Here is a 27,741-nt window from a genome sequence, read left to right on the forward strand (position 1 = left end):
AAATAAATTACAATTAGATTTAAGTTTAAATCTATTTAATGCACACCTCCCAAAGACAGAACAGTATGCTTTTAATGCTAATTCAAATATGCTTGCGTTTGCTACACATCTCCTCGGGATTTGATTTGACACGAATCTAAATGCACACATGTAGTGTGATGACTCAAGAACCCTTCACTCTCTTTGTCTCTCTCTCTCTCTCTTAGTCTGGCACTGAGAAGATAGTGTGACATCAAAGTGAAAAAAGAGTCACCTTTTTTGGGTTTTATTCCCTTCTTCTCCAAAGAGAGAAAGAGATCTCTGGATCTGTAGATCTCTGCGAGGTTTGAGGCCCTTCTTCTCTCTGAATCTCTCGCATTTCTTTGAATTTGTTGGTGCTTCAATCTTTTGTAAGTTTTCTATACATTCTTAGTTTAAAATATTCTTCTTTTTCTTTTGTTCTTGTTTGAAAATCTTGTTGGTTTTCTTGTTTGATCTTCATTTCTATTCTCTTATTTTGCTGGTTTTTTTAATAGTTTTCTTTTTTTTTGTATGTATAAATTTTGAGGAAAATTTCAAGCATTTTGATATCTGATTTTGTTTTTTTCTATTGGGCCAATCCGGTTTTTTTATGCTGTTCTGTTTGAAAATCTGTTGCTTTTTAATAGTTTGGTAGAAAAGACTGGATTTTGGTAACCTTTTTGTGTACTTTTAAATAGTTAGACTTTGATTCTTGTGGTTGTGGGTTTTAGTTCACAGTTTTTTATTTTTAATAATTTTCTTTAGAAGGAAAAAATTACAGGCATTTTGATATCTAATTCTATTTTTCTATTCGGTCAATTCAATCCAGTATTTCCACTTCTTTGTGTGGATTATTTTCTGTTTTCCAGATTTTGGTTATGATTTTGTACTTTTTATTTGTTCCAAAGTTTGTTAATTCAGTGAATGTATGTGTTCATTGTTACAGGTTAGCAGGATTTGTTTTGTTTGAAGAACAGAAGCTCAGAGATTTTTATAGATCTGTATAATTTTTTTTTGTTTTAGAAATTGAAGGATGATGATGAAGCAGCAATCTAGCAGGATTCAGAGAGCAAAAGGGCTCAAATTGAAATATGTTCTTCAAATTTGTGTGTTGATTGCTATATGCATTTGGTTGATTTATCAAGTCAAGCATTCTCATGACAAGAAGAAGGAATTCGAGGATAAAAACCCGAGAACTTCAACCAATTTCAATGATGATCAGCTTGCTATGTTTAATCTTGGTAGGAAAGATCTTGCTCGAATTGTTGATATACCAATTGCCGAAATGGATTCGGGGGATGAGACTGAGACTGAGACTGGAACAGAGAGTGAGGAGGAGCGGAAAGACGAAGGCGATGAAGAGAAGAAACTCGAAGGAGTTGAGGTGGGAGGAGGGAGAGGTGGTGGAGATGATGAGATTGATGAGCTGGATCAAGAGAAAGCCGATGAGGAAGCAGAGAGGGGTGAGCAGTTAGCTGAAGAAGAAGACCGGGATGCGGCACTTGGCCAGTTGAAGTTGTTTGATTCTGAGGAACATGAAGGTGGTGCTTCTCAGGAGGCTCGGGAAGAGTCTTTTAAAGGTGACGATGCTTCGAGTGCAGTGTTTGAGGATACTCAAAAGATGGGGACGGATTCGGGTGGTGATCCGAGGAAATTGGATGAGGAACAATTGGAGATTATGGAGAAGAATGAGTCGGCAAATGTTGTGAGTGAAGTGGATGATGATCGTTCTGTGAGGGATGATTCGGGGCTGAATGAGAGCTTGTTGAGTGAACATGTTAACACAAATGAGGAGCAATCGGAGATTATGGAAAAGAAAGAAGCCGAAAATGTTGTGAGTGAAGTGAATGATGGTTCTGCGAATGGTGATGATTCGAATGGTTTAGTAGATGATTCTAAGAAAGAGATGGAGGTTGAAAGCTCGGTAAATGAGAATGCAGTGCCTGATGGTTCTGACAGTAATGATTCTAGTGTAAACGTCTTTGCTGATGAAATGGTTAAAGAAAAAGAAGCTGAAAATGTTGTCAATGAAACAACTGATGATTCTTCCAAGAACAGAGACACGAACGAGAGCACCAACTCAAATGAGGAGCAAACGGAGGTGGCCGAAAAGAAAGATACAGACACTGAAAACATTGTAAATACAACAGCTGATAATTCTGAGAAAGATGGCAGTGTTGTTCAAGGAGAGAGTGAGGTCATCTCGAACGAGAATGTAACCACGAAGGAGGAGCAATCAGAAGAGACTGAAAAGAAAGAGGTAGAAACTGGAAACATTGAGAATTCAACAGCTGATCAATCCAAGGGGAAAGACGACGTTGGTGTTCAAGGAGAGAATGAGGCCATTACAAATGAAAATGTTACTACTAATGAGGGGCAATCAGAGGTGACCGGCGAGAATAGAGATGAACACTGAAAGCAATTCAAATGCTGCTTCTACGCAGAGTGAAAATGTTGTCGAGAATGGTAAAACCGATGATAAACTCAAATCAGAGTCACAAGTAGATGGAAACGAACAATCAGATGGAGTCACAGACAGATCAAGCAACTACGACAGTATCTGATAATCAAGTTGAACCACAGATCATAAACTCAACTGAAACTCCAGAACAAAATGCCAGTGCTGATGAACAATCAAATTCTGACAAGCTCAACACAACCACAACAAGACCAGAAGAATCGATCGATAGCTCTTCGTCTTCAACCACAAACAATTCGGTAAATGGAAATACTGATCTTTCAACCACATCAAACACCGAAAATGAAACAAAGGGTGGTGAATTATTGTCTGCAGAGTGAGAATGTAAATCCATCATTCAAACTGAAACAAAGTCACTGAGACAGTATCACTCTTGTTGTAATACATGGGTGACAAGATCACTGTGTGACCTTGAATGCAATTTACCAAGCATTATTAATCAAGTTTTAGCATGATTTTGTATAAGTTTTGTCATCTAAATTAGGTGTATCTGATGTTGTATAACTTTTTCTATGATTATTATAATTAATTTTGGAGGCTTTGAATGGTCACTGACTCACTAATTGCATGCAATGACAACAAGAGCAAGTTGCATGAGTTTTAAATACACTAGTGTCGGCAGAAACAGTTCAGATATCCAAAGATATCAACTTAAATGTGTATTTAAGTTTTAAATACAACTTAATTTTGTAGTGCCAACAAATTCTAATAAATTAAAAAATTGCTTTGATTTTGTTTTACAAAATATTCAAGTTTAGTATTTGTGATTTATAATTTTATTTTCTTAGTTTTTTTTTTACAAATATTTCGTTTAAAAGAAGTCAGGGACATGATTGGTCTTAAAAATTAAATAGTTTCTTTTTAAATTAAAAATAAAATAGAGCATTTATAGAAAATGAGTTGGTAAAAAAAAAATCTTCCAATAAGATGACAACAACTGAATTTTAGAATATTTGGAAAATTAGAAGATGAAGTTATAAAGATATTATATATATATGTTATACAGTAATATTAGATATTCCCAGGTACTGAATGGCAAAATCCAACCAGATTAGCATAAAAAGTTGCTTATGATAATATTCTACCAACCAAAAACCTCTCAAAACTAATTTTAAAAAATCATCATAGATTTTTTAAAAATAAATAAAATAATATGTAGATGAAAACTGTACAGAAATTTCAATTAAAAAATAAAAAAATAAACCAAATACATGAATTTCCAATTTGTATGATTTATTTATAATGTATGTCTCAATCCCATTGTACATAAAAATTGAAAATCAATGAAAAAAGATTAATTGAACTGAAATAAACGACATTTTAGTTTAACTCATGCAGGTGGAGAGCACAGATGTTATAGAACTCAGTCAACATATGCCTGTCCCTGACATGCAGCTTGCCCATATTTTAAAATAATAATAATAAAAATAATAATAAAATAAAATAAAAATGAATGTATGAATACCAATTTGTTTCCAGAGAGTTTCTGATTCATTCAACAACAGAGTTGAATGATTTAAAGTTAACATTTGATGATAAAACAAACACTCTTGTTTAACCATCAATGAACAATAAAAACCACAAATAAAAGCATAGCACATTGTTTTCAATCATTCACTGATTAGTGAATGAAAAAACACTTGAACAAAATAGTGACAACTATTTGATGAAGGTTAACAAGAAGCTAACTCATCATTCCAAATAGTTTTTCATTTATTTTCAGAAAACTAGTTCTTTATTTTTATCGGTCGCAGAAGCTGAGAAATCCCATGTATTCATGTCTATTGATCATTTGGATGCTTTTTTCGCCTCCGACAACACCTGTGGATTAAAATTCAGAAAAAAAAATGTTCGTAAGATGATCGATAAACATGTACATTTTAATAAAGTTTTGTTGTTAATGTTCAATTAATAATACCCATGGTAAGAGCACTGGCGAAAATGACGGCGGAGAGAATGAAGATGATGATCGATGCTCTTTTGAGCCATTTCACAAGTTTTCTGATGAAGAACTGACCCCAGAATCCGGCCATTATCGATACAAAAGTAAGATACAGAGCTGATACATGAGACGATAAAACTCTGAGTAGCTGTTATTTACTAATCAGTATAAATTCAGCAGTTTGTTAATTACCATAAGGAATTGGAAATCTCTTGAGGAAGTAGAACTCAATGACAGATAACGACGACGAGAACATCATCACAAATGTCGCCGTCGCACTTGCAACCTATTAAAATCAATACAGAATGTTACTGACCGAAAAACATGAAAATAAAAATCTTTGATAAATTCATTAACTATAAGAAAACAAAAATTCATTACAAATCTATGATGATTTCATCTGTGAATAAAGTCAACTAGCAAAGGTGAATATTTGCTTGTTGATCATTTGTTTTTCAACTTGATTCAAAGTACAGCCACCAACCACCTGCTTGATTCTTCTTAAAATAAAAATGACTAGATTCTTCCTAACTAAACTCACACCAAATTTATTGTAACAATTCATCATCAAGAACATGCAGAATTGATAAAAAAACCTATTAGCTTTCACTAAGTCAAAAATCTCTCCCACTAGCACACCAGCTTTGATTTGTCAAAATCCTCAGCATAAGGTTCCAAAATTTGACAGCAAAACACACATGTCTTTTACTGAGAAAATCATGTGCATACATCATTTGAAATTGCATACAACCATGTGATTGAGTACATATAAAAACAAAAGAGAATCAGTAGAATGCAGGCCACCAACTTTTAAAGACAACTTTTTAGAGTGAAGTGATTGGGCATGATCATTATTAATTAACTTTTTATGACTATCACAAACATCACTTTCTTCAAATGTTGAATAGGAATATTCATGCAATTATGAAGTAAAAATGAGAGATTTTTTAGTATTGGAATGTACCTGAGGAATGACACCAATTTCAAGAAGGAGAGGACCAAGTATAAAGCCACCACCAGAGCCAAGAAGACCACCAACAGTGCCACCAAGTAATCCAGCTGAAGCACAGAAAAGCAATTGCAATGGTGTCCATTCAATAGAGGCCTCACAGACACACTCCCAGTTGCCATGAAGTCTACGCTGGTGACTCTCCTTCCATAACTTTGCTGCCTCCCATCCAAACACACTGAGAGCCACAGGAAACTGGCAAGAGTTTTTGTTTAGTTTTAATGATTTTTGTAAGACAACAAGAAGTTACTGATAATTGCTTAAAATGCAGTAAAAAATTGATATTTGAGAGGACAAATAAAGCATGTTCAACCTGCAGGATGTTTGCTGTCCAGTATAAAGTGCTGCAGTCTGATGCATTATTCTGTGATTAGAAAACATAAATAAATAATTAAGAAAGCTGAATCTTGTCAGAGATAAGACAATGAATGAATGAATGTGTGTGTGTGTGTGTGTGTGTGTGTGTGTGAGAGAGAGAGAGAGAGAGAGAGAGAGAGAGAGAGACATGCCTTGATGATTTGGAGAAAAAGAAAGGAGCACCAGACAAGCATGAGCACCATGATACCTTTCCACCTAATGTTAAACAGTAATATCTCCTGTTTCTCAATAAATAAATAAATAAATAAATACATAAATAAATAAATAAATCCAGAAGATAACAAGTAAGTGAAACTCACAAGAGGAGACTTCTCTGGTGGAGGAAGTAGAGGTTCATATTCTGAGCCAATGGCCACTGCAGCAGAAAACAAGGCCATAAATTTTGTTTCTGAACTTAGAGAAAAGAAAATTAATTTCTAATGAATTCATAGTTACCATCTTGATCATTAGCTTTGCACTTTGCTTGCTCCTGTTTTTCAATCTCCATCTGAAACAAGAACAATATATAATTATCATTATTATTACAACTCACACTTTATCTGAAAATATAAATTTTTGGAAAACAAACCTTGATCAATGTCTCCTCCTTCCACATCTGAATTGCTTTGAAGAATGATCTTGAGGATGTACCTAAAGATGATAAATATAAACATCACCAAATTCAACAAAAATAAAACTAAACAGCCAACAAGAAAGGCGAAAAATGGTGACTTACCCAAGAAGAGAATAATAATAAGGATGGTGATGAGCCAGTAAGGGAAGACAATGCTCAACTCCACACCAATTGTGATGCCAAGCATCAACATGGGTTGGAACAACAATGAGAGATGATAATCAATGATTGGAGCTTCCTTTGAAGGGTGTGACACTCTAAGATTGTACCAAACAGAGGATGCAGATGCCCCCATTATCATACCTGCAACAAAAAAACAAAATTGAATTATAATCATCTTCTTCCAAAAAAATTCATCTGAATACATGCATATATATATATATATATAAGAGAATTACATTTAGAGAGAGCAGCGGCAGACTTAGTATCAAAACCAACAACAAGATTGAGCATTGGAACAAAGATACCACCACCACCAACACCACCAACAGTGCCAAAAGCTGAACCCAAGAAGCCAATGACAGTAGCCAGTATGCTTCTCCAGCTTAACTCCAGTTTCTTTAAATTATCAACAAAGTTATTCGTCACAAACATGCATGAACTACAACCAACCAAGATCAACAAGAAGAAGAAGAAGAAGAAGAAGAAGAAGAAGAAGAAGAAGAGAAACTTACAGGCCAGACACGGACAGAGGCCGTGTGGGAGAGGAAAATCTGATCATGAGGAACTTTTGGTGCAGAGATGAAGAAGGTGGCTGCCACTGCTATGAAGGAAGCAACCATGAGATACACCATAAAACTCCTTGCAGTTCCCATGCTCATACTATCATCCATGTTTCTTTCTTTCTCTCTCTCTCTATATATATATATCTTCTTTTTCTTAAAGTTTTTCTCTGTATAGATTGATCTCTCTTCTTCACAGTCCTTGATGGAGTATTTGCAATCTTTCTTGGCAGTTTCTAATGGAGGTTTTGCAATTCTTTGCAATGAATGTGGAGAGATATGGATATAGATGGAAAGGTTTGAGAGGATTCCAAACAAGGAAGGAAGGGAAAGAAAAAGATAGGAAACTTGTGGTACTCCTGCAAATATTATCAAAGAAAGTTGCACAACCTTCCAAACTTTTTTTCTGTGAAGCAGAAGAAAAAAAAATCAGGAAGATGATCACGTAAAAGAATACAACCCTAAAATTACTTTTATATATATTTATAAATATTTATATATATATATTTCTCAAATATATTTTTAAATGAATTTAACATTTAAGCCCAATAAAACTTGGAAATCATATAACAAATTCTCATTGTTTTCTTAGAAATCTAAAATTCTTTTATCATAAAAATTCTGAAAGAGATATATATAAGAAAGAGACCAGGGGGAATGGAAAACATTCACAACCATCATTAAAAAAAACGAAAAGACAAACTCAATATCAAAGTGCAATTGGTATTCCTCTTCTTCAAGAACAACCACATCTTTATTCTTCATAACTTATATATGTATATATGATACAAATATATGATCAGATATATAATCTATAAGCATTTGTGTAAAGTAGTTATCCACCAAAAAAACCAAGTTTTCATATTTAAGCAATCCATTATTTCTTTTCCTCAATCAAAGATATGTACTATTGACATGATATTAAATTGTTTATTCTATTCTGTGTTTCTGTGCATTGACAAGTTCAATAATTGCTTCTATGATTTGATGTCTCATCCTATAAATTATAAAACATGGTTCATCTTCTAATAAAAAGATATATGTCTCGCTATCTTTGAACTACAACATGTGGCCCAGGAGTAAGACTTATATTTTACATAATACACAGATCAAATCAAGATTAAGATTCCCCAGTAATCCACCACAATTGAATGATGAATTATATGTTCAAGCAATTAATCATGCATTCCACGAGAAGGATTTGGAAATGTTGACAAATGTTGAATACTTTATCCTCATGTGTCATATGAAATCAGCAGAGTTATAAATTCTCAAGTAATGAAAAGACTAACAAGCAAATTCAAAACATTTTTTTTAACATAGGAAATTTTACAAAGCAATCAATCAATTTTACTGCTGTAACATTCAATCTTCTAACACCATTAAATTATTCAAATTCTACATCAACACACACACACACACACATATATATATATAGGAACTCAATTCGTTGGGTATCATAATTGAAGATTGAGTGACAAATACTGAGTATTAGGAATAGAGAATACTAAAATTGCACAATAAGTACGCATTGTACCTTTTGTATGATAAATTGTGTCATTACCTTGTGTATCTAACTATATTTGATGAAGTACAACAATATGTGATTAAGAAAAGACTCTTGATGATTTCACGTCTTTGAATTTATACTTTTAAAGCTCTTAATTACTCTATTATTTTGTCGTTATCCTAATTTTTATTTACTATTTCGCCTTTAGTCTAGATCTATATAAATATTTTTTCAAGGTTTGTAACCACAGAAATTTGGTAGCCAGCAAGGGCACTTTAGCCTTAGGAGGACAACACTAAAAATTTATCCGAGGGTTTTGCATACAACCTAGTACTCTGTTCTTCAATGGATCTATCTATCAATCTATTGAATATTTAACCATCTCTGCTTATTGCTCAATTTTGAGCATGACTTCTTGGATTAAAACTGTGTTTTGAATACTTAATTTTGTCAGAGTATTCATTCTCATTCATGGAGTTTTAACAAATGTTTAACCACTGGCTATCATTTGTCTAACACGGACTAATGGCTTGTTGTTGTTGTTGTTGTTGTTGTTGTTGAGTATTCATTCTCACTTCTTGCCGTGTCAATATTACATGAGGTTATTCCTTATATTGGATCGATAGTTGCATCTTGATGTAGATGAGCATGATCTCATGGAATCTCAATGACTTTCGAGCCTTTGCTCTTTTGTAACAGTAATCTTTTCTAGCATGACTTGACTTTTGCCGTGCCGCTTATATGAGGCCATTCTGTCCATTGTCACATATTCAGTCCACTCATACTAAATTTTTTCTATGCCATTAGTTTCCAATTAGAGGTCCCATGATTGAAAACTGAAGTGCAGATTTTTCGTACTCTCATGTGAGGAGAGGTGGTGTAACTATGATCACCAGATGAATTGATGTCCAAATGGCAATGTGGTGTGGATAGTGCGTTTAGTGGCCGTGCTTGTGATAAGATCATAGAAAAAAACTACAAGAATCCAAATCATGTTGCTCTTGCTCTTCTTTTTTTCTCCATATAATCATACACAATGGTCCTTCTGTGATGGGAAATGAATGAATCAGGACCACGGCAGATTCTTTTTGTCTACTTCATTCAACAAATTGTTGTCTTTCATCAATCCATGATTATGACACTATTTAAATTTTAATCATCTTCAGATTGTCTGATTTAATGTGTGTCAAATTCTGAATGATCTTTCATGCAACTGTCTTGAAAAAGAGACGATAAGTCATTTCTGCTAGCCTTAGGGACTAAAGTCACTAAAATGTTTCTCTAAATTATTTTCCTATATAACTAGGGATTATCTACATTGTACACAAAGAAATTAATTTTCATCGTTCAGGATACATATAAAAATAATTGAAATCTCTTCTGTTTATATCAGAATGGTACTTGGAAATTTTACAAAATATAGTCATCAGATTTGTACAAAGAGTCAAGATTTATCGTTGTATTCATGAATAGGTAGCTTGAGGATATAAAAGAACTCATCACATTTGTTGGATTTGGGGAAAAAAGAGATGCCAAAATAATTAATGTACAATTGCTTAGCCTAGTGGTTTTCTACATTGCTTGTGTTTGAGATGTCTTGAGTTCGAAACCTCTCAAGCCCAATGCAAAAAAATAAAATGGTGCTTGTCGCCAATTTGTCAAAAGAAAAAAAAAAAAAAGAAAAATTTCCAAAGACCGATAATTAACTTGAGGGAAGCCAAAATGGTAGAAACCAAAATATTAAAGATAAATTAGAAGGCAATAGAAAGTTATAAACTGAAATGTGGATGCAGCTACTCTGACATTAAATTAATTAAGTCAGTGCAGATGGATTCTTCTGATAACTCACATATGACTTCAAAGAAATCTCAAAAGACTTAACAAATATGACAATGAATAGTTACCACTATTTCGGAAATATTTTGATTTGAATTATGTTAAATACAAGAACCATGAGATAACCGAATGAAACAAAGAATAACTCGGAAATATCACAAGAGATTCAAACAACAATCAAACAATACTCATATGATGACACAAAGAATAGAGCTTACATAGCCCCAAAGTTGAAACCAGAAGTAAATGGCAAAAAGGAAGAACAGTTCAAATAGATTCATTAATCTAAACACATTTGACTGAAAAAAAAAACAACTAAAGAAAATCATCAACTATGACAATGATACTATTTCATGTTTAATTTAATTTAAAATTTTCACTCCCTTTCTACAAAAACACACACACACATGAAACATGAGACAACCTGATAAAACATCCCAAATAGATTGCATGGATTTCAGATGAAAGCCAAGAATATATCACAAGAAATCCAAGACAAACTTCCCTTATCTTTTTGAGAGTACATAATATCACAAGAAATTTCCACTCCCTATATCAATGCACAGCACCAAAATTAACATTCACATAATAACAATTCAAATGGATTCTGTTGGTTCAAATTTTCAAATGGTTGTAAAAAGAACTAATCAATCTCTACACCAATACACAAACAAATTCATCCACACACATTACCTTAAAATCTTAAATCAAAATAGTTATGAAGTTCCAATCAAGAACCATTGGATAAAATAAATGCACATATAAACACACACAGGAATGTCTCCTAAAAACAAGATTTGCAGTTAATGGTGTTGGTTCAAATCATCATCAAATGGTTGTGAAAAAAACTAATATCCAATGCACACAAATTCAAATATAAACAAGCAAAACAGAATCAGAAACTCCCAAGAATAATAGATTAGCAAAGAACCAAAAAGATGAATACTGAATTCAGAGGAGGAAACAAGCATGCACCTGGTTCATGAGAGATCCATGAAGCAGGAGAAATGAGGATCTGGAGCTATTCATTCTCTTTTAGACATTCTATCGAACATTTGATGGACATGAACGAGGAAAAAGGAAGACGCTTTTCTTACCAGCGCATGTAACAGCCTCTTCAGTTTCGCGCGCAGAACAATGGCCAGCAAAACTGCTGTTTTTTCCTCATCTGTGAAATGACACAAATACCCCTGGTTATATATATATATATATATATATATATGAAAAAAATTACTAAAAACACTCACAATAAATATATATATATATATATTTTTAACGAATTGGGACAAGCAACAGGGACATGTACAAGAGCAGAGTTAATCCGTCTGCACACACCTGTGACATTACCCTGCGTTGTCCCTTTAGTAGTAATAAATATTTTACGTGAGACCTAACTTCAATAGATTAGGAGGTCAGTGGTTCTTTGTATATTTTTATTTTTATTGTATAATTTTTTTATATATATTTTTTATTTAACTTTTATGGAATTTTTTTATCCATTTTGTTGTTGTTGTTGATAAGCTAATAAAATACCAAAAATAATTAGAACACCGGCAATTTTATCATTTTAATTTAATTTAAAAATAAAAAAATTGAAAAACAGGAAGTTTTTGGAGATTTGATAAATTTTAAAAAAAATAAGAAATCAAAATAAAATTGGAAGAATCTCATGTTGTTATATATATATATATACAATACGCCATCTATTTATGAATAGAAATTTTAAAATATCCAAGTGAGGAGATATTAGGTATCTATACCTATCATTCACATCCATTCAGGAATCTTTTAAGGCATCAATGTTTATGTAATCAAATGGATTTTTTAGTCTCTAATTCAATATGATAAAATAATTAGTACATGCTTAAGATTCAATGTTTCTTGTGATTATAGTTATAATAATTTAAAATGAATATTTCACACAAAATGATTTAAAGTGAATAAAATTATATTTTGTGCCAACAATCAACTGAGTTCTTGTATAAGGCCTTCGTCCAGTTAAGAAAACTGGGTTTCGAACGCCAACTCACACAAATGCAGGACACAGGTATTGTAGAGTTCAACTCGTGTTTCTGCCCCTAACATAGGATTTGTCCAGATTTGTCATATATATATATATATTGTTAATAATAATAATAATCTAATTGATGCCATGTAAATTGCTTGAATTTTTTCCCCACTTTACATTCAATAAAATTCTAAATGATAATCCACTCATATATCAACCATAGTTTCATTTATGAATTCTAGTTTTAATGCTTGGGAACATGCATGGAAAAGGTCAAACTTAATGGATTATATTTTATATTATATATAATCTTAAGCTAATAATTAATCATCTTAACCAACACTTTGAAGCAATGATTTTATCTAATCATGATGAAGTTATATAATCAATCTCAAAACTAAATTTTCTTTTATTATGAGTTATCTTTCAATTTAAGCAGAAAATTGATCTCATCATTGAGACATACTTTGCAAACTTTAATCATACATTGAATTAATGAAGTCATGAACCATAGCTTCACTTTCAAGTTCTTCAATCAATTAAAAAATAAAATATTTATTATTTCATAACTAACTACCATATATAAATACTTCTCGTTCTAAATTATCTAATTATTTTAAGTTTTCTATTAGAGTTACGATTGTTATTAAAATTGCTCTTAAAATTTAGGGGAAAAAAATTATGATAGGAAAATTTTATTTTATTTTATTGAGATTATTTACTTCTATTAATAACATTTTTTAAATAAATTTAAAATTGAAAATAACATAATCAATCCTTTATAAAATTTTTAAAGTACTAAATAATTTCAAATAAAAAAAAATTCCAGACGAATTGATAATTTGAAAAGGAGGGAGTGAGAAGTAAAGAACCAAAATAAATACATGCAACCATCCTTAAAGAATAAAGAAGTGCATGAAAAGTCACAAGTCATGCTCACAAAAGTGTAAAGAAAGAGAAAAGAACACCATTGCACATGTCTCAATTTTTTGTGACCATTTAAAAGACGTCCATGCAAGCTTAGAATATAATATCACATGCCATGCATGCAATTTAATGTTAAATTAGGTAGCTCTAATGAGCAAAACATTCAAAGATCAGAAACCTCTTTCCTTATCTCTAAAGCAATCCTTGCTTCACAATAACACTAAACATTTCTTTCTTATATAAATATCTGTCATTCCATACATTCATTTATTCATTTCTTTCATGAAAAGAATAACAACATGGAAACATTGTTTAGTTTCAATCTCATGCTCATTCTTTATTTGTTTGCAAATGTTATAACAAATGCATTTGGATCAATAGTCTCAACAGACAACTTCAACCTTGATTTCCATGTTCCATGGTCTCCTAATCATGTCACCACTTCATTGGATGGCCATTCAAGAACTCTAAAGCTTGATCAAGAATCAGGTAACTAATATATATATATTCTTATTATTTTTTATTTTTCTTTTATTATATATGTGTATATATATATTTCATTATATTTTAGGTTCGGCTTTTTTATCCAATGATATGTTCTTATTCGGAGAGATCGACATGAAGATTAAATTAATCCCCGGCTATTCTGCTGGTACTGTTGTCGCATTTTATGTAAGTTATTATCACATATACTTACTAGCATATTATCTTATATATATATATATATATATTAAGATCAATCTTATTGTTCAATTTGTATTAATGGTAGCTTTCTTCGGATGAACCAAACCGAGATGAAATTGATTTTGAATTTCTCGGCAATGTAACCGGCCAACCATACATATTACAAACAAATATATACACAAATGGAATTGATAACCGGGAAGAGAGGATCTATTTATGGTTTGATCCAACCAAAGATTACCACACTTACACAATCTTATGGAATATATATCACATAGTGTAAGTACTTCTAAAAATTTATATACTTTTCATAAATTCAATTTTTTTTTTATAAATTTAGATTTATATTTATTTAATTATAGGTTTATGGTGGATTGGGTGCCAATAAGAGTATATAAAAATCATGTTGACATGGGAGTTAACTTTCCAAGGTGGCAGCCAATGTCATTGAAAGCAAGCCTATGGAACGGTGACACGTGGGCAACACGTGGGGGCCACGATAAGGTTGACTGGTCAAAGGGGCCCTTCATAGTATCATTTAAGGATTATAAGATTGATGCATGTATTTGGAAAGGGAATTCAAGGTTGTGTAGTCAAGAGAGCTCAACCAATTGGTGGAACAAGCCAAGATTCAATGGATTGAATTGGATTCAAAGAAGGTTGTTTAGGTGGGTGAGAAAATATCATCTCATATATGATTATTGTCAAGATCCTAAAAGGTTTCAAAATCACCTTCCAAGGGAGTGCCATCTTCCTAAATTTTAATTACTAATTTTCATTCATCTTCAATTTAGTTATTTTATTCTTTATCAAACAAATTATTCTTATTTATAAAGATGTGTATGAGAGAAAGTGTGAATGAGAGAAATATTTGTATAAGAATATATATGGATAATTTGTGATAAATGGTGGTGTATATATGGAATAAAATAAAATAATTAAATGGTATAGAGATGAATTTAATTAATTAAACTTGCTAGATATTATTCATCACAAGTATAGCCTAAGATAAAACTAGTTTCACTATAGATAGATTTTTTTTTTTTGGTAAAAATTTATAAACCATTGTTTTATTTTATCTATATATATAATTGATCATGTACCACATTTTTTTTGTTTATATTTATTTTAAATTACATTTATTTATAAAGATATTGAGTAATTATATATATATATATATACCTTTTAAAAAATTCTACATGTACGCTATGAATAAAGATAATTAAAGCTTTTTCTTAAATTAAAATGCTTGAAAATGAATGAATTTTTAATCTAATTGTAGATACATTTGTGATATATATATATATATACACATTTGTGATATATATATATATATATTCAAACCAAGTATATCATAGTACAAAAATGATTTTAATAAAGATATATGGAATTTAATGAAGCAATGAATAATTCTTGAATTAATTATTATGATAGAAGGACCTATGTAAAAATTATTTAGCTAACAAATTTAGGTGAGGATGGATAAGGAGATGAATCACATTAATGATATCAATGAATAGAGGTCTCTTCATACTTGGTTTCAGATCCAAGTTCCAACTCTTAGAGAGTCCCTTGACTACATAAGTAGGACATATATATATATATATATATATATAATCATCCAAAGAAAGTCTTATCATAACTAGAAATTATCATAACTCCTAAATTGTAAGATAACTCCAAAATTGTACATTTTTGAGACTTTTAATGTTGTCTTCTTCTTAATTACAATTACCTTTTTTTTTTCTTGTACTTATTATTTAAAGCCTCACCTTTTTTTTTTCTTGTACTTATTATTTAAAGCCTCACATTCAGCTTGTCCCAATATATATATATATATATATATATATCAAAAACCAAAAACCAAGAACGAAAAACCAAAAACCAAAAATCAAAAATCAAAAAAGCATTTTAGGATATACCTTTGAAAATGATAATCATACTATATATCAAAAATTAGTTAATAATATATGCATGTATATATATTAATAAAAATAAATCAGTCACATTATTATTAGGAAAAATAAAAACTAATAATTATCAAAAGCCAACAAACTCATAGCTCACCGACACACTCCTACTTACATAAGGCGATGTTAGAGGATTTTTATTATATATCCAAAGTTCAAATCCTCTCGATTGCAATATGGTGGTAACAGATCCCCAAGTGTCATCTTAAGCTTATAGCCTGAGCCCGTCTCCTCGAGTGAGAACATAGGGTTGGATAATCAATCTCCCATCCCATGAATGCTTTGTTGTATTTATCAAATAATAATAATAATTTTCAAAATCCAATAAATTAAACAATAAACTATTCATGTGTGATGAAAAAGTGTGAAACAATCTACGACCATCGCAAAAAATCATTCTTGTTTAATCAATTTAAACATGAATAATTTAGTGACTAAACACATAGTTTACCCTAGAATTTAATATAAGTTATTTAGCTATTTAATGCTTCCATTTTTTTATAGTTATTTCATTTACAATTAGCGCTCAAATTGTGCTATTATGAATTCCAAATATTTTTCAAAGTTAAAACGTCAGTATTATTATTTATAATGTTTATTTTTTTAACAATGTTTTTTCAAACATATATATATATATATATAATTAAAGAGTTTTATAGCGAGTCACGACAAAAAATGCATTTTGAGCAGCTGTTCAAAACGACGAAAAATAGTCATTTCAAAGTCAAACAGGCTGGAAACTTAACTTCGTCCTTTTCCAATAACAACTTGCCATGTGTACTAATAAGACAAAAGTGTCACCCTCGTCGGCAGGTTTCTTATTTCATGTCTGCTTACGTGGCAAAATGCTATTGGTTGAAACCATATATATGTATATATATTGCATGAATTGGATTAAATTTATCATAAATTTAAAATTAATGAGATATTAATTTGATTCAATATAAGTCATTTGTAATTAAATTAAATCATGCTTAAGATTGAGAATTCTTGTATAATGTGCTTCATTATAATAAACATACCTAATTCAAAATGAATCCATCTTGACAAAATAATATAAATTTAATTAAGTTTTTTGTGTGTATATATATTTGCCAATTTTTTTTTAATCACATACACAAACATAAAACTCTAAAAAAATTTATTATGGTAATACATATAAATCTTTGAAATTTTCATTGAAGAATTTTGAGACTACATAAACAAATTCATATAACATGTTTGATTTTTTATTTCTTTGATAAATTAATTTAAACAAAAACCTCTTTCATTTGCTACTTAAAATTATTGTCTTAGATATATTTTTGAAAATAAATTAACTAGATATTTCTAAATGATTTTTTTATATAAAATAATACTTAAAATTAAATATGAGAAAAAAAAACAAAAACAACATCATCACCGACTTTCTTCCTATTAGCTGTATTTCATGGTTGTCCTTGCCCTATCCTTCTAATGTTATCACTTTAAGAGAGTAGGAGAGAGCCTATAAAAACCCTAGTGAACCATCTCTACTTTGCAAGTTAAGTTATATATGAAAATGGGAGGCATGAAGACTACCATCTCATTCATCCTCCATCTCCTCCCATGTCTCGTCTTTGTCGGAGCTCGTCCAGCAACTTTTAACGATGATTTTCGTGTTACTTGGGAGGAATCTCATATCAAGCAAATCCAAGGTGGCTCGGCCATTCAATTAATCCTCGACCGATCATCTGGTATATATATATAATACTCAGTATTAACTCATCATCATACGTAATTAATATATGTTTGGTTTACATCTAACAAATTATTCTCATAACGGAATAATACAGGATGTGGTTTTGCGTCTAAACATCAGTATTTGTTTGGTCGAGTGAGCATGAAGATAAAACTAGTCCCTGGAGATTCTGCTGGAACTGTCACTGCTTTCTATGTTCGTCAATCACTCTCACATTAATTTTATGTGTATATAATTTTTCGCTAAAATTCTATGTTATTTTTTTTGGTACTCTAGATGAACTCTGACACGGATAATATTCGCGATGAATTGGACTTCGAGTTCTTGGGCAATCGGACCGGGCAGCCATACACAGTACAAACCAATGTGTACGCACACGGAAAAGGCGATCGCGAGCAACGGATCAATCTCTGGTTCGATCCGGCTATCGATTTTCACACTTACACTATTCTCTGGAATCCTTATCATATCGTGTAAGTTCAAGAGTTCGCATTTGATATACAATTTAATTTCTCAACCTCTATTATCAATATTATCACTAAGAAGATCATCATATATATATATATATATATACATAGGTTTTCTATCGACGATATACCGATTAGAGAATACAAAAACAATGAAGCTAAAGGTATCCCTTACCCTAAAACACAACCGATGGGAATCTATTCGACATTGTGGGAAGCCGATGATTGGGCCACAAGAGGTGGGTTGGAGAAGATAGACTGGAGCAAAGCACCATTTTATGCTTATTACAAGGATTTCGACGTCGAGGGATGTTGGATGCCTGGTCCGAAAAGTTGTATTACGAACCCAAACAATTGGTGGGAGGGTCAGGCTTATCGCCAACTTGATGCCGTCCAACAGAAGAAGTATCAATGGGTGCGAACCAACCATATGATCTATGACTATTGTACCGATAAGTCTCGCTATCCGATCACCCCGCCGGAATGCATAGCTTGATTTCGAAGCTTAAGTTCTTGTCCTAATTATCATAATTATCAATCGATGAGTCTCAATCTAAGAACGTGCTTCATTTACTTATGTAATATTTATGGATGTACTCCAATTAGTTTCTTTAATTTATCAAAATCATCTCTCTATCTATATCTATTTCGACTTCTATGTTTTCTTTTATATATATATAATAATAATTTTTTTTAAAACACAATTCTGTGATAATTTAATGAATTTTTTTAATTATTTTTAATAAATAGATGAAGAATATTTGTTAAATAAAATGAAAGTACATAGATTCTCATGTCTATAGAAACATCCAAAAATCCGAACTTCAAAGCACAGCTCATAAAGATATAGACAAAAATAGAATTGAAACGGGACCCAAAACAAGACCCTGTCTGTTAACCTACCAATCAACATGGCCTTCGTTTTAACCAAAGATGTCAACTTGGGCCCCATTTGTTTGTCCACATAGGATTATTCAAGGGATTAAAAAATTTACACAGCCCTCCCAAACAATAAAAATTTCCATAGTTCATAATAAAAACAGTAAAAATAATAATAATAAAATTTAAAAAAATCATAAGCATGATTTATGAAGTAATTAGGACTAGATTAATATAACATTAGAAAGAAAAGCTGAAAAACATTGGTATCAAAATCTAGTATAATTCATGTACATACATTGATAACCGAAAAATATCTTTAGTGAAAAAAAAGGATGTCGATCAGTTTACTCATGGTTGCGAAGAACCGATAAACATTTGGCACAATTAATAGTATGAGATGCCATCCAGAAAACATCGACGAATCTGCAAGTAATTAGCAAAGTGTTAAGTAAATTAACAAAAGACTAGAATGGCATAAGATACATTGTAACATACTGTTTTTTATGACTGCTGAATAACCGATGAACGTTTGCCGATTTTAAGTTTGACTGCAACTGGATCTGAACAGTAAGGACAGTTACCGAACAAAACATCGAATGATCTGCGAGTGTTTAGTGAATATTTAGCAAATTAACACAACACTAGAAAGTTTAATTGGAAATGGCACTGAAAAGTAGGGACAATTACTGAACAAAAACATCGATGATGTTTTGTGAATATTTTGTGAAAATACTTCATCATAACATACTGTCTAGTTGTGGAGATCGATCGCAACCAGTCACGCAAGCATATGACATGAAAAGCTTTACTGCAACTAGCATTTTCACAAGTATAGTCTGGTTTGCCTCCGCTATAATCTCCAAGCTCATCATCTACCAAAAAATTAATGTTGATCAGTCGAAAAAATACAGAATTGATTTAGAAACCCCTGATAAACAAAATGGCAATGCCTTACCAACAGGCAGACAATGGGCATAACAAATTCCGCAATCCAATTGTTCGTCATCCTTACTCACAGAAACTGAAATTTTCCGGGGCAATTCAATCTCCAGCAGAGTCTCAAGATTTTCATGGAACGGTTTGTTGGTATTCCTGAACAAAAATTGTGGATGTAACGCACAGATGCAGTAAAAAAGGACATATCAAATAGATGTTATTTCTGCATACCATTTTCCACAATTCCTCTTCCATTTCCTACTGATGATTTCGACACTTGAATCCGGACCAAACCATCTGCACCTGAACAGATCTCTCAGATGTCAATCCATGTAAAAGAAAACCAGAATTAAAAAAATTGCAAACTGAGGAAAAGAAACTCACTCAGGCAAAGACTTTGGTTTGCATGCATTAATATACATCAAGAGAGAACATTCATTTCCTACAAAAATTCATGTTCACATTAATCATTATCATCATCGCATACATCAAAAAAACTTATAAAGTCTCTCACCAATGCTAATTTGCCTATGTGACATGGCAAGAGAAGGCTGCTTTGGATGAAGAACACAAAGAGTTTTGTCAATCTCATCCATGGTCGACCAAAACTCCTGCAATTTCTGCAAGTGCTGCATGAAAAATATAATTCTTATCTAAAGCCACAGTGAAATTAATTTACAAAACTGAAGATTTTCAGTATATCATGTACTTCAGTGAATTGCCGAACTACATCTCTCAACTTGGAGTTCTCTGACCACTGAAGTTCACACATATAAGGAACATCCTGAACATGAGAAAAGCATAAGATAATTACATCTTATTTTCCATAATTTGCAACACAAGATACACACAAGAATGATTTTTTTCCTTTGGGTCTTTAACCCGTAAGTTTCCTAAGAGCCACATATTTTAAACCAGTAAGAGCTAGATACTGAGAGCCCAATAAGAATGTAGACTTCTCCCTGCAAATTTCCTTTTTTCTTTTCTTTACAATAAGAAAAGTAAAAGTATTATCTACAAATTTGAAACAAAGAGAAATTTATAATATCTTTGCCTTAACTCTTGTCGTAGCAAATTACCTATCTAAAAACAAATTAATTTCTAGTTTGTTTCACTCTATTGATAGTTTGCATACCGAAACTATATATATATATATATATATATGGGTGATACGCGGACGTTCACAAAGTATTTTCGCAGAAAAAACAAAAGTAAGAGAGAAAAAACAGAAAGAGAAACAAACACAGAAGAGAGAGCGGACAATAGTAGATCTGAGTTTGAAAAAGGATTAGTCCATTGGTTTTAAAAAAATTCTCGAACTGAGGTGTTGCAAATCAACTTCAACAGTTATGATTGATTGGGTTACAATTATTTATAGTACTGTTGAAAATACTGCTGACTATCACTGTCACTGTACAATAAATAGTGTTGATAATGGATGATCTATAGCTATTCAATTCAAATCCAATAGCTGATATAGAGACGCTCCTGGAAATGTTATCTACGGACGTCCATAGTAGACTGGTCCGCTATATATATAAAAAATTCATATATTTCTATAAAAAATTACACACAATGACACACACACGCACGTCCTTAAGAGTTAATTAACTATCTATACTCATCTAATAATTGATCACAAATAGGCAAATATCTTTCATACCTCTTATATTAGATATTCATACATAAAAATCTCATCTTTTCCGAGAATATCTATCTATGAAGGGAGAAATGAGTATGTATAAATTAAAAAAAAAAAAAAGTATTTCTCTATAAGCAATTATGCATTTTTCTAGGGAAACAAACATAGAAAAATATAAATATGAGATATTTCAGGGGAAAAAGCATAAGAAGAACAAACCGAAGAGATTGAAGGAGAAGAAAGGGGATAATCCCGGGGAATAGTGATCTCCAGAGCATGAGATCGGCCTTTCTCATCTCTATTCATCAATCAACAATGAAATCCATCAACAAATCTATGCAATCAAGCAGAGGAAATCAGAGGAATTAGGGTTTAGGGCTCACTGAAGATTGAAGACGAGGGAAGAGAGGTCTGGGGAGGAGCGAAGGAGAAATTGCCAGCCGATTTCTTCAACCTGAAAACAATGGAAGAGTTTGGGAATGTTAAAATGGAGAAATTTCAGGGGGGTAAGTGAAAAAAAACACAGAATACCTCTGAGAAGATCGAGCGGTAAAACGAAGGGTTGGGATTCGATTCCATGTTTGAACGATGAAAGGTTGAGGGAGAGAACAGGATTGTGAAGGAGATTGCCTCGAGATTGACACTGAATAGATGATTATGATGATTGAAGGCTTAATCACTAAAAAGCCCTTGACTAGGTGGCGGATGACTTTTACGCCCCTTATCATTAGTAGTGAGGAATTGGATAATAAAGGTATTAAAATGGTTGGAATTTAAGAGTGCCGAATTCAAATCCTGTTATATAGAGTAGTGGTAATAAATTTTTAGTTATCGATCCAAATTTGCAGCTTAAATCTTTAGTTGTCGTTGTAGGATAAAGTAGCGCATACCTCTGATTATACTGTGTTTATAGCTTACATTAAAATAAATAAAAAACAAATAGCTTTAGTTGTCGGGTGAGGTAGAGCACCCCCTGATTATACTGTGCTTATAACTTACGTTAAAATAAAAAAAAATAGCTTAAATATTTAGTTATCGGATGAGGTAGCGCACCCCCCCTGATTATACTGAGTTTGTAGCTTACGTTAAAATAAAAAAAATGAAATAAATAGGATTAGAGATGAAAATGATTTTTTATATGTATTATTTTTGTGTTTTTTTTCTTTCTATAAAAATTAAAATAAGGCTGAAAAAACAATAGAACTAAAAAATTCTCATTTTTTTTTAAATCTTTAAGTAGTTAAATATTTTATTAACTTGATGATTTATTTATTAAATATAACTATTAATTTATAAAAAGGGTAAATCTATGTGCTTAAAACTTTTATATATTTTTCGAATTAACTATTTTATTTTATAATTTTTGTCATATAAATATTATCAAATAATTTAACCATAATTAATAAAATAAAAAAATAATTTGTGGCTGCTGGGATTCGAGCCCAGGTCTCTACGGCCACAACGTAGAATTCTAACCACTAAACTACAGCCACAGTTTATGTCCAATGCTTTAATTTTAAATTTAAGTTAATTTTTATATAGCCCTCCAAAATGACCTTTCTTTATCTTTGAGAACAATTAAGGTAGCATACTTTGATATTAAGTTAAAGTGTCCTAGTCATAGATCAGTCCTTTCATTCATTTTTCCAAAAGAGAGAGCAACCTATAGGCATATATCTCTATATATATATGGCCTATGATTAAGACAATATAACAAGTCCTTTTTTGATCCTAGTAGTCTCCTTGTCATCAAACACTTGGTTTCCATTATGGCTCCTACTATCAAACAAGAGACCACAAAAGCAATTCAAGGATCTCATTAAAAGATCCACTAAACATGATTGAAAGATAAAAGATAAGGTCATGCAAGAGGACCCTCATTATTTTGTTCAACTCTTGCACCTTCTTTTGTTTCTTTCTTTTTCTTTGCTTGAACATGAACACTTTCTAGTCTTAAGGATGTATCCCCCTCTTTTCCATGACAAACAAGTTATATATATATATATATATATATATATATGTCTTCATAACATAAATTCATTGTTATATTATATATAACTAAAATAATACAAAAATTTTAATAATATGTAAAAACACAAGGTGTAGAGTTAATATTGCTGAACTGAGTGATTAAAGTATTTAACTTCTACGTGGGATGTTGAGGGTTTGATTCACTCTCAAATTCTCAATACATGGTAAAATTAAGTTTATCTAGTAAAAAAACATGCTTGAATATTGTTCAACCCATATTAGTAAAAAAAAAAAATTTAAAATGAATTTAGTTAATTAAAAGAAGTATTCCAAAATAAATGTATTTGAAGTAGAAAAAAGTGCTACAGATATATGCATGTAAATGTTCAACAACATATAATTTTTTATTTTTATTTATATAAAAAAAAGGTGATTAGAGTTGTATATTTGTCATGGTTATTTCTCGCTTTGGTTTGCATGAATAATGGGTAGGGTGACAAATGTATTATTAGTGGTCATTGAGTGATGAACAAATGATCTAAGCTTTCAAGACATGTTCCACATTTAGCAAGCACAACAATAAATAAAATTAAAGTGGGAAGATGATTAGGTCTTCCAACACCCACCCACTCCAAAATCCCTAATCATAGTTAACCATATTAAACATATAACATAATAATAATAATAATAATAATAATAATAATAATAACATACATAGTTCAAGACTAAAGTGCCTCTTGACCAATTAAGAACAAGTGTACAAAGCTGGTGGCTTATCATTAATATCAAATTTACACCCATATATATCAAGACTCCTATTCATATTTCTTATCTTCAAATTAAGGATCATTAATTTGATTGATGGTGATGTTATTTAGTCAATGCATTTATAAAAAGGCATAAAGGTTACCTTGAACATTAAGTTTCTTTCTTCTTTTTTTTTTTTTCAAAATATAACCTTAAAAAAAGCCCTTTTCTATTTTCATTTTGACCAATTAGTTAAATTATAGTCTCATTACAAACCGAAAAATTTAAAACCATACAAATTACAATTCAATGAGCATCTATAACTATATATATATATATATATATTATAAATTAATTATCTTCATTACTATCTATGACAGAAGCATGTGAATTCCATGTACTCTCAATAACTATACATGTTTTATTTGTACTTACTATTTAATATTTGTCCGTCCATTAAGATATATATATATATATATATATGTACATATGTATCTAAAGAGAAAGGAGTTATATATATACACCATCACTAAATTAACTTTAAATAAACATATATATATATATATATATACATGCATGAAAAAATTATGACAATTAATTAAAGATTTATAACTAGCTAGTTTGCATACTTAATTTAACTCTTGATGAACATGAAAAGATGATGAAGTGTATATAAAAATATATTTATATATAACATGTTTATCTGTCTACAAAGGAGATGTATTTATTTATACATGATCATATGAAAAAGTTAACCTAGCTAACTCCCAAACCCTAAAAAAAAAAAGGTAAAGAGGGAAAGGAGTGTGTTTGTTAGGGTTTGAGATAAAACCCTAATTCTAACATGCAGCTGAATGAGAGAAGCTAGGGTTGTAGAAGTGAGTCTTTGGAGTGATGACAAAGGCTCCGGTGCCGCCTTTGGAGTTGTCGTCAGCTCCGGCGAGCCTTTCGCATGAAGGGCAAATGGTTAGGGTGGCTGCCGGAAGTTGCATGTAGAGTGGTGGCATGGCCAAGTTTACTGATTTGAGCTCTTGCAACTCCTTTTTAAGTCGTCGGTTTTCGTCGGTTAATGCTTCGCAACATCTCTTTAGTACTTCACAGTCTACTTCTGTTTGCTTCAGCTTTGTTCTGCAATCATATTTATATTCTCATGAAATTTTCCATGTATTAAGATTTTATTTTAATTAATCTATATGGTTTGTCTTATTATTATTATTATTATTATTATTATTATTATTATTATTATTTTTAGGAAAAGCAATCTAAGCATGTGTTTGTGTGTGTTTGAATTGTATATGGTGTTATGAGATGAGGAAGGATCAAAAGCTTTGAATAGTTCACTGTTTTTTTTATAAGGTTTTAGAAAATAAAATAAAAAAGAATGGTTGAAAGGTAGCTGATTAATTTATCTACCCAAAAAAAAATAAAAAAATAAATTGAATGGTGTTAATTAAGAGATGGAGATAAAGCATCCCTCACTTTGTTTCTAAGAGAAAAATAAAATGAAGATGTTTATATATATATATATATATATATAGAAAGAGATGAGTATGAAAAAAAAATGCAAATAATAAATTAAAAAAGTTGGAAAAAAAGAGAAGAAGAGAAGAAGATGAGAAGAAGGAACAAACCTAGCTCTTCTATTCTGAAACCAGACTTCCACTTGCCTTGGTCTTAGATTCAATTGCTTTGCCAAAGCTTGCTTTTGCTTCTAAGAACATTAAAAATAACAAAAAAAAAAGAAGAAGATTATTGCATGAATATTTGATCATATAATTAATGAAAATAAAAAAATAAAGCATATATATATATATATATATATACCGGATTAAGTGTGCTGTGTTCTTTGAACCTATCTTCCAAAAGAGAAGATTGCTCTTTTGTAAGCCTAAGCTTCTTCTTTGAACCACCATCATCATCCTCATCACTAGTCTTGGACACACTTTCCATGACTACTTCTTGATCATCACCACCACCACCACAACCAAGCTCCATCTCATTCTTCACTCTCATCGGAAACGCCTCGTCGAAGAGGCTCAAGCTAAGCAAGGCCCCGGCCGATCTCTTCCCGTCTTTCCGACAATGATCTTTGTTAAACATGCATGCCTTTTTATCTCCAAAACCAAGCCCAAGAACAAGACCAATGTCTTCTTCTTCTTGATGATCCATTTGTTTGTATCTTTCTTTGTGTTGCCTTCTTTTTCTTGAATATGTATAGATAAGATATATAGATATATAGGATGAAATGAATGAATATATTGTTGGTATGGATTAATGATGGAAAGGAGATATGAAGATTTAGAGATGGATTGAGAGGAGAGAAAAAGAGAGGTGCTTATGATTGTTAGCAAAGGAAAGGAAGGAATGAGTGGGAGGAAATGAATTGGGTGATTGAGAGAGATGAGAGGGAATTATGTATGGGAGGTTAGAATATATCTTTCTTTCCCTTTCACTCACACTAGATTTGTTGACAAATTGGAAAGCATGTCCCCCTCTTAATTAATTAGTTAAAGAGAAGGATTAAGACTAAGATAATTAATTAATTAATTAATTAATTGGAAATTTTAGAAGAAAAATAATATGAATGTCGAAAAGATTGAACAAGTGTAGAGAGGTGGAGAGATTGACCATGCTTGTTAAGTTTCACATATATAGGAGAATTAAGGGAAGAATTCTTTACCTACTATTCTCTTTTTCTTTCTCACCAACTTTGTGTGTTTATTAATTATTATTATTATTTTTATTATTTGCATGATAATTTATTCTTTGACAATTCGTTATATATTACTTTTAAATAATTGCATAATTGATTTTAGAATTTCTCTATGTATATATATAAGTAAGATAATATTTAAAAATATATATAAAGTTATGCTTTCTTAACTACGAAGTTATTAACTAATATTGTTTCATATGTAAAGGAATTATCTCTGCCTATAATTATTCCTTTATTACAATCCTATTTCTCTTCTTTTCTTTGTTCCATTGATGATTTGTTTTGATGCTTAACCGTTTCATAAATTATTTTTTTAAAAAAAATAAAGATATGATTAAAGATGTAAAATGAGATTACATGGGAAGATGATGATGATGATGATGAAGCAAAACATAAATATTTACAAAAGTGGGAACAATACACAAGCCCTATGCATTATGTCACTAAGCATTATATCTCCAAAATAAACTATAATTATCATAAACTCCGACTAATTAAAAACTATATCCAAGTGACGTACATTGACTTACATGTTCAAATACAATTAATGGCATGAATATATTATATATAGCCTAGTTTAAT

General features: G+C 31.1%; 6 protein-coding genes and 1 non-coding gene across 10 annotated transcripts; 3 read left to right on the forward strand and 4 right to left on the reverse strand.

Annotated features, from left to right (window-relative positions):
* Positions 1–199: 199 nt before the first annotated feature.
* On the forward strand, positions 200–3,030 carry LOC120270459 (dentin sialophosphoprotein-like). Of its 2 annotated transcripts, none has more exons than XM_039277480.1 (2): positions 200–323; positions 947–3,030. In XM_039277480.1, exon 2 carries the CDS (start codon positions 1,034–1,036, stop codon positions 2,414–2,416), a length of 1,383 nt encoding a protein of 460 aa, XP_039133414.1. In that variant the 5' UTR covers positions 200–323; positions 947–1,033; the 3' UTR covers positions 2,417–3,030. The 2 variants fall into 2 exon arrangements, with proteins under 2 accessions (XP_039133414.1, XP_039133405.1); XM_039277471.1 differs by having other exon boundaries at positions 211–389.
* An 888-nt stretch (positions 3,031–3,918) lies between these two features.
* On the reverse strand, positions 3,919–7,923 carry LOC120270438 (sulfite exporter TauE/SafE family protein 4). Of its 3 annotated transcripts, XM_039277444.1 has the most exons (13): positions 7,847–7,923; positions 7,096–7,549; positions 6,820–6,979; positions 6,524–6,724; positions 6,377–6,438; positions 6,244–6,295; positions 6,108–6,163; positions 5,940–6,026; positions 5,744–5,794; positions 5,386–5,625; positions 4,614–4,707; positions 4,398–4,538; positions 3,919–4,300 (listed from the first exon to the last, which is right to left on the reverse strand). In XM_039277444.1, exons 1-13 carry the CDS (start codon positions 7,906–7,908, stop codon positions 4,221–4,223), a joined length of 1,740 nt encoding a protein of 579 aa, XP_039133378.1. In that variant the 5' UTR covers positions 7,909–7,923; the 3' UTR covers positions 3,919–4,220. The 3 variants fall into 3 exon arrangements, with proteins under 3 accessions (XP_039133378.1, XP_039133385.1, XP_039133393.1); XM_039277451.1 differs by lacking the exon at positions 5,940–6,026; XM_039277459.1 differs by lacking the exon at positions 7,847–7,923 and having other exon boundaries at positions 6,820–7,022; positions 7,096–7,288.
* Positions 7,924–13,722: 5,799 nt separating this feature from the next.
* On the forward strand, positions 13,723–14,990 carry LOC120278671 (probable xyloglucan endotransglucosylase/hydrolase protein 10). The gene is made up of 4 exons (XM_039285402.1): positions 13,723–13,913; positions 13,996–14,096; positions 14,194–14,387; positions 14,471–14,990. The coding sequence occupies exons 1-4, from the start codon at positions 13,724–13,726 to the stop codon at positions 14,871–14,873; spliced, it is 888 nt and encodes a 295-aa protein (XP_039141336.1). The 5' UTR covers position 13,723; the 3' UTR covers positions 14,874–14,990.
* Positions 14,991–17,584: 2,594 nt separating this feature from the next.
* Positions 17,585–18,905, forward strand: LOC120278037 (probable xyloglucan endotransglucosylase/hydrolase protein 6). The gene is made up of 4 exons (XM_039284934.1): positions 17,585–17,793; positions 17,893–17,993; positions 18,075–18,271; positions 18,377–18,905. Exons 1-4 carry the CDS (start codon positions 17,613–17,615, stop codon positions 18,759–18,761), a joined length of 864 nt encoding a protein of 287 aa, XP_039140868.1. The 5' UTR covers positions 17,585–17,612; the 3' UTR covers positions 18,762–18,905.
* Positions 18,906–19,382: 477 nt separating this feature from the next.
* LOC120279328 (E3 ubiquitin-protein ligase FANCL) lies at positions 19,383–22,341 on the reverse strand. Its single transcript, XM_039286251.1, has 11 exons — positions 22,257–22,341; positions 22,109–22,179; positions 21,945–22,023; positions 20,793–20,867; positions 20,598–20,712; positions 20,468–20,525; positions 20,315–20,386; positions 20,103–20,239; positions 19,896–20,019; positions 19,643–19,748; positions 19,383–19,570 (listed from the first exon to the last, which is right to left on the reverse strand). The coding sequence occupies exons 1-10, from the start codon at positions 22,302–22,304 to the stop codon at positions 19,649–19,651; spliced, it is 879 nt and encodes a 292-aa protein (XP_039142185.1). The 5' UTR covers positions 22,305–22,341; the 3' UTR covers positions 19,383–19,570; positions 19,643–19,648.
* Positions 22,342–23,146: 805 nt separating this feature from the next.
* On the reverse strand, positions 23,147–23,218 carry TRNAH-GUG. The gene has a single exon. It is a non-coding gene; the product is annotated as a tRNA-His (tRNA).
* A 1,870-nt stretch (positions 23,219–25,088) lies between these two features.
* On the reverse strand, positions 25,089–26,835 carry LOC120270707 (homeobox-leucine zipper protein HOX19-like). The gene is made up of 3 exons (XM_039277784.1): positions 26,268–26,835; positions 26,075–26,154; positions 25,089–25,571 (listed from the first exon to the last, which is right to left on the reverse strand). The coding sequence occupies exons 1-3, from the start codon at positions 26,610–26,612 to the stop codon at positions 25,283–25,285; spliced, it is 714 nt and encodes a 237-aa protein (XP_039133718.1). The 5' UTR covers positions 26,613–26,835; the 3' UTR covers positions 25,089–25,282.
* Between the last annotated feature and the right edge of the window lie 906 nt (positions 26,836–27,741).

The sequence above is a fragment of the Dioscorea cayenensis genome, chromosome 2 (assembly GCF_009730915.1).
Source record: "Dioscorea cayenensis subsp. rotundata cultivar TDr96_F1 chromosome 2, TDr96_F1_v2_PseudoChromosome.rev07_lg8_w22 25.fasta, whole genome shotgun sequence".
Classification (NCBI taxonomy): Eukaryota; Viridiplantae; Streptophyta; class Magnoliopsida; order Dioscoreales; family Dioscoreaceae; genus Dioscorea; species Dioscorea cayenensis.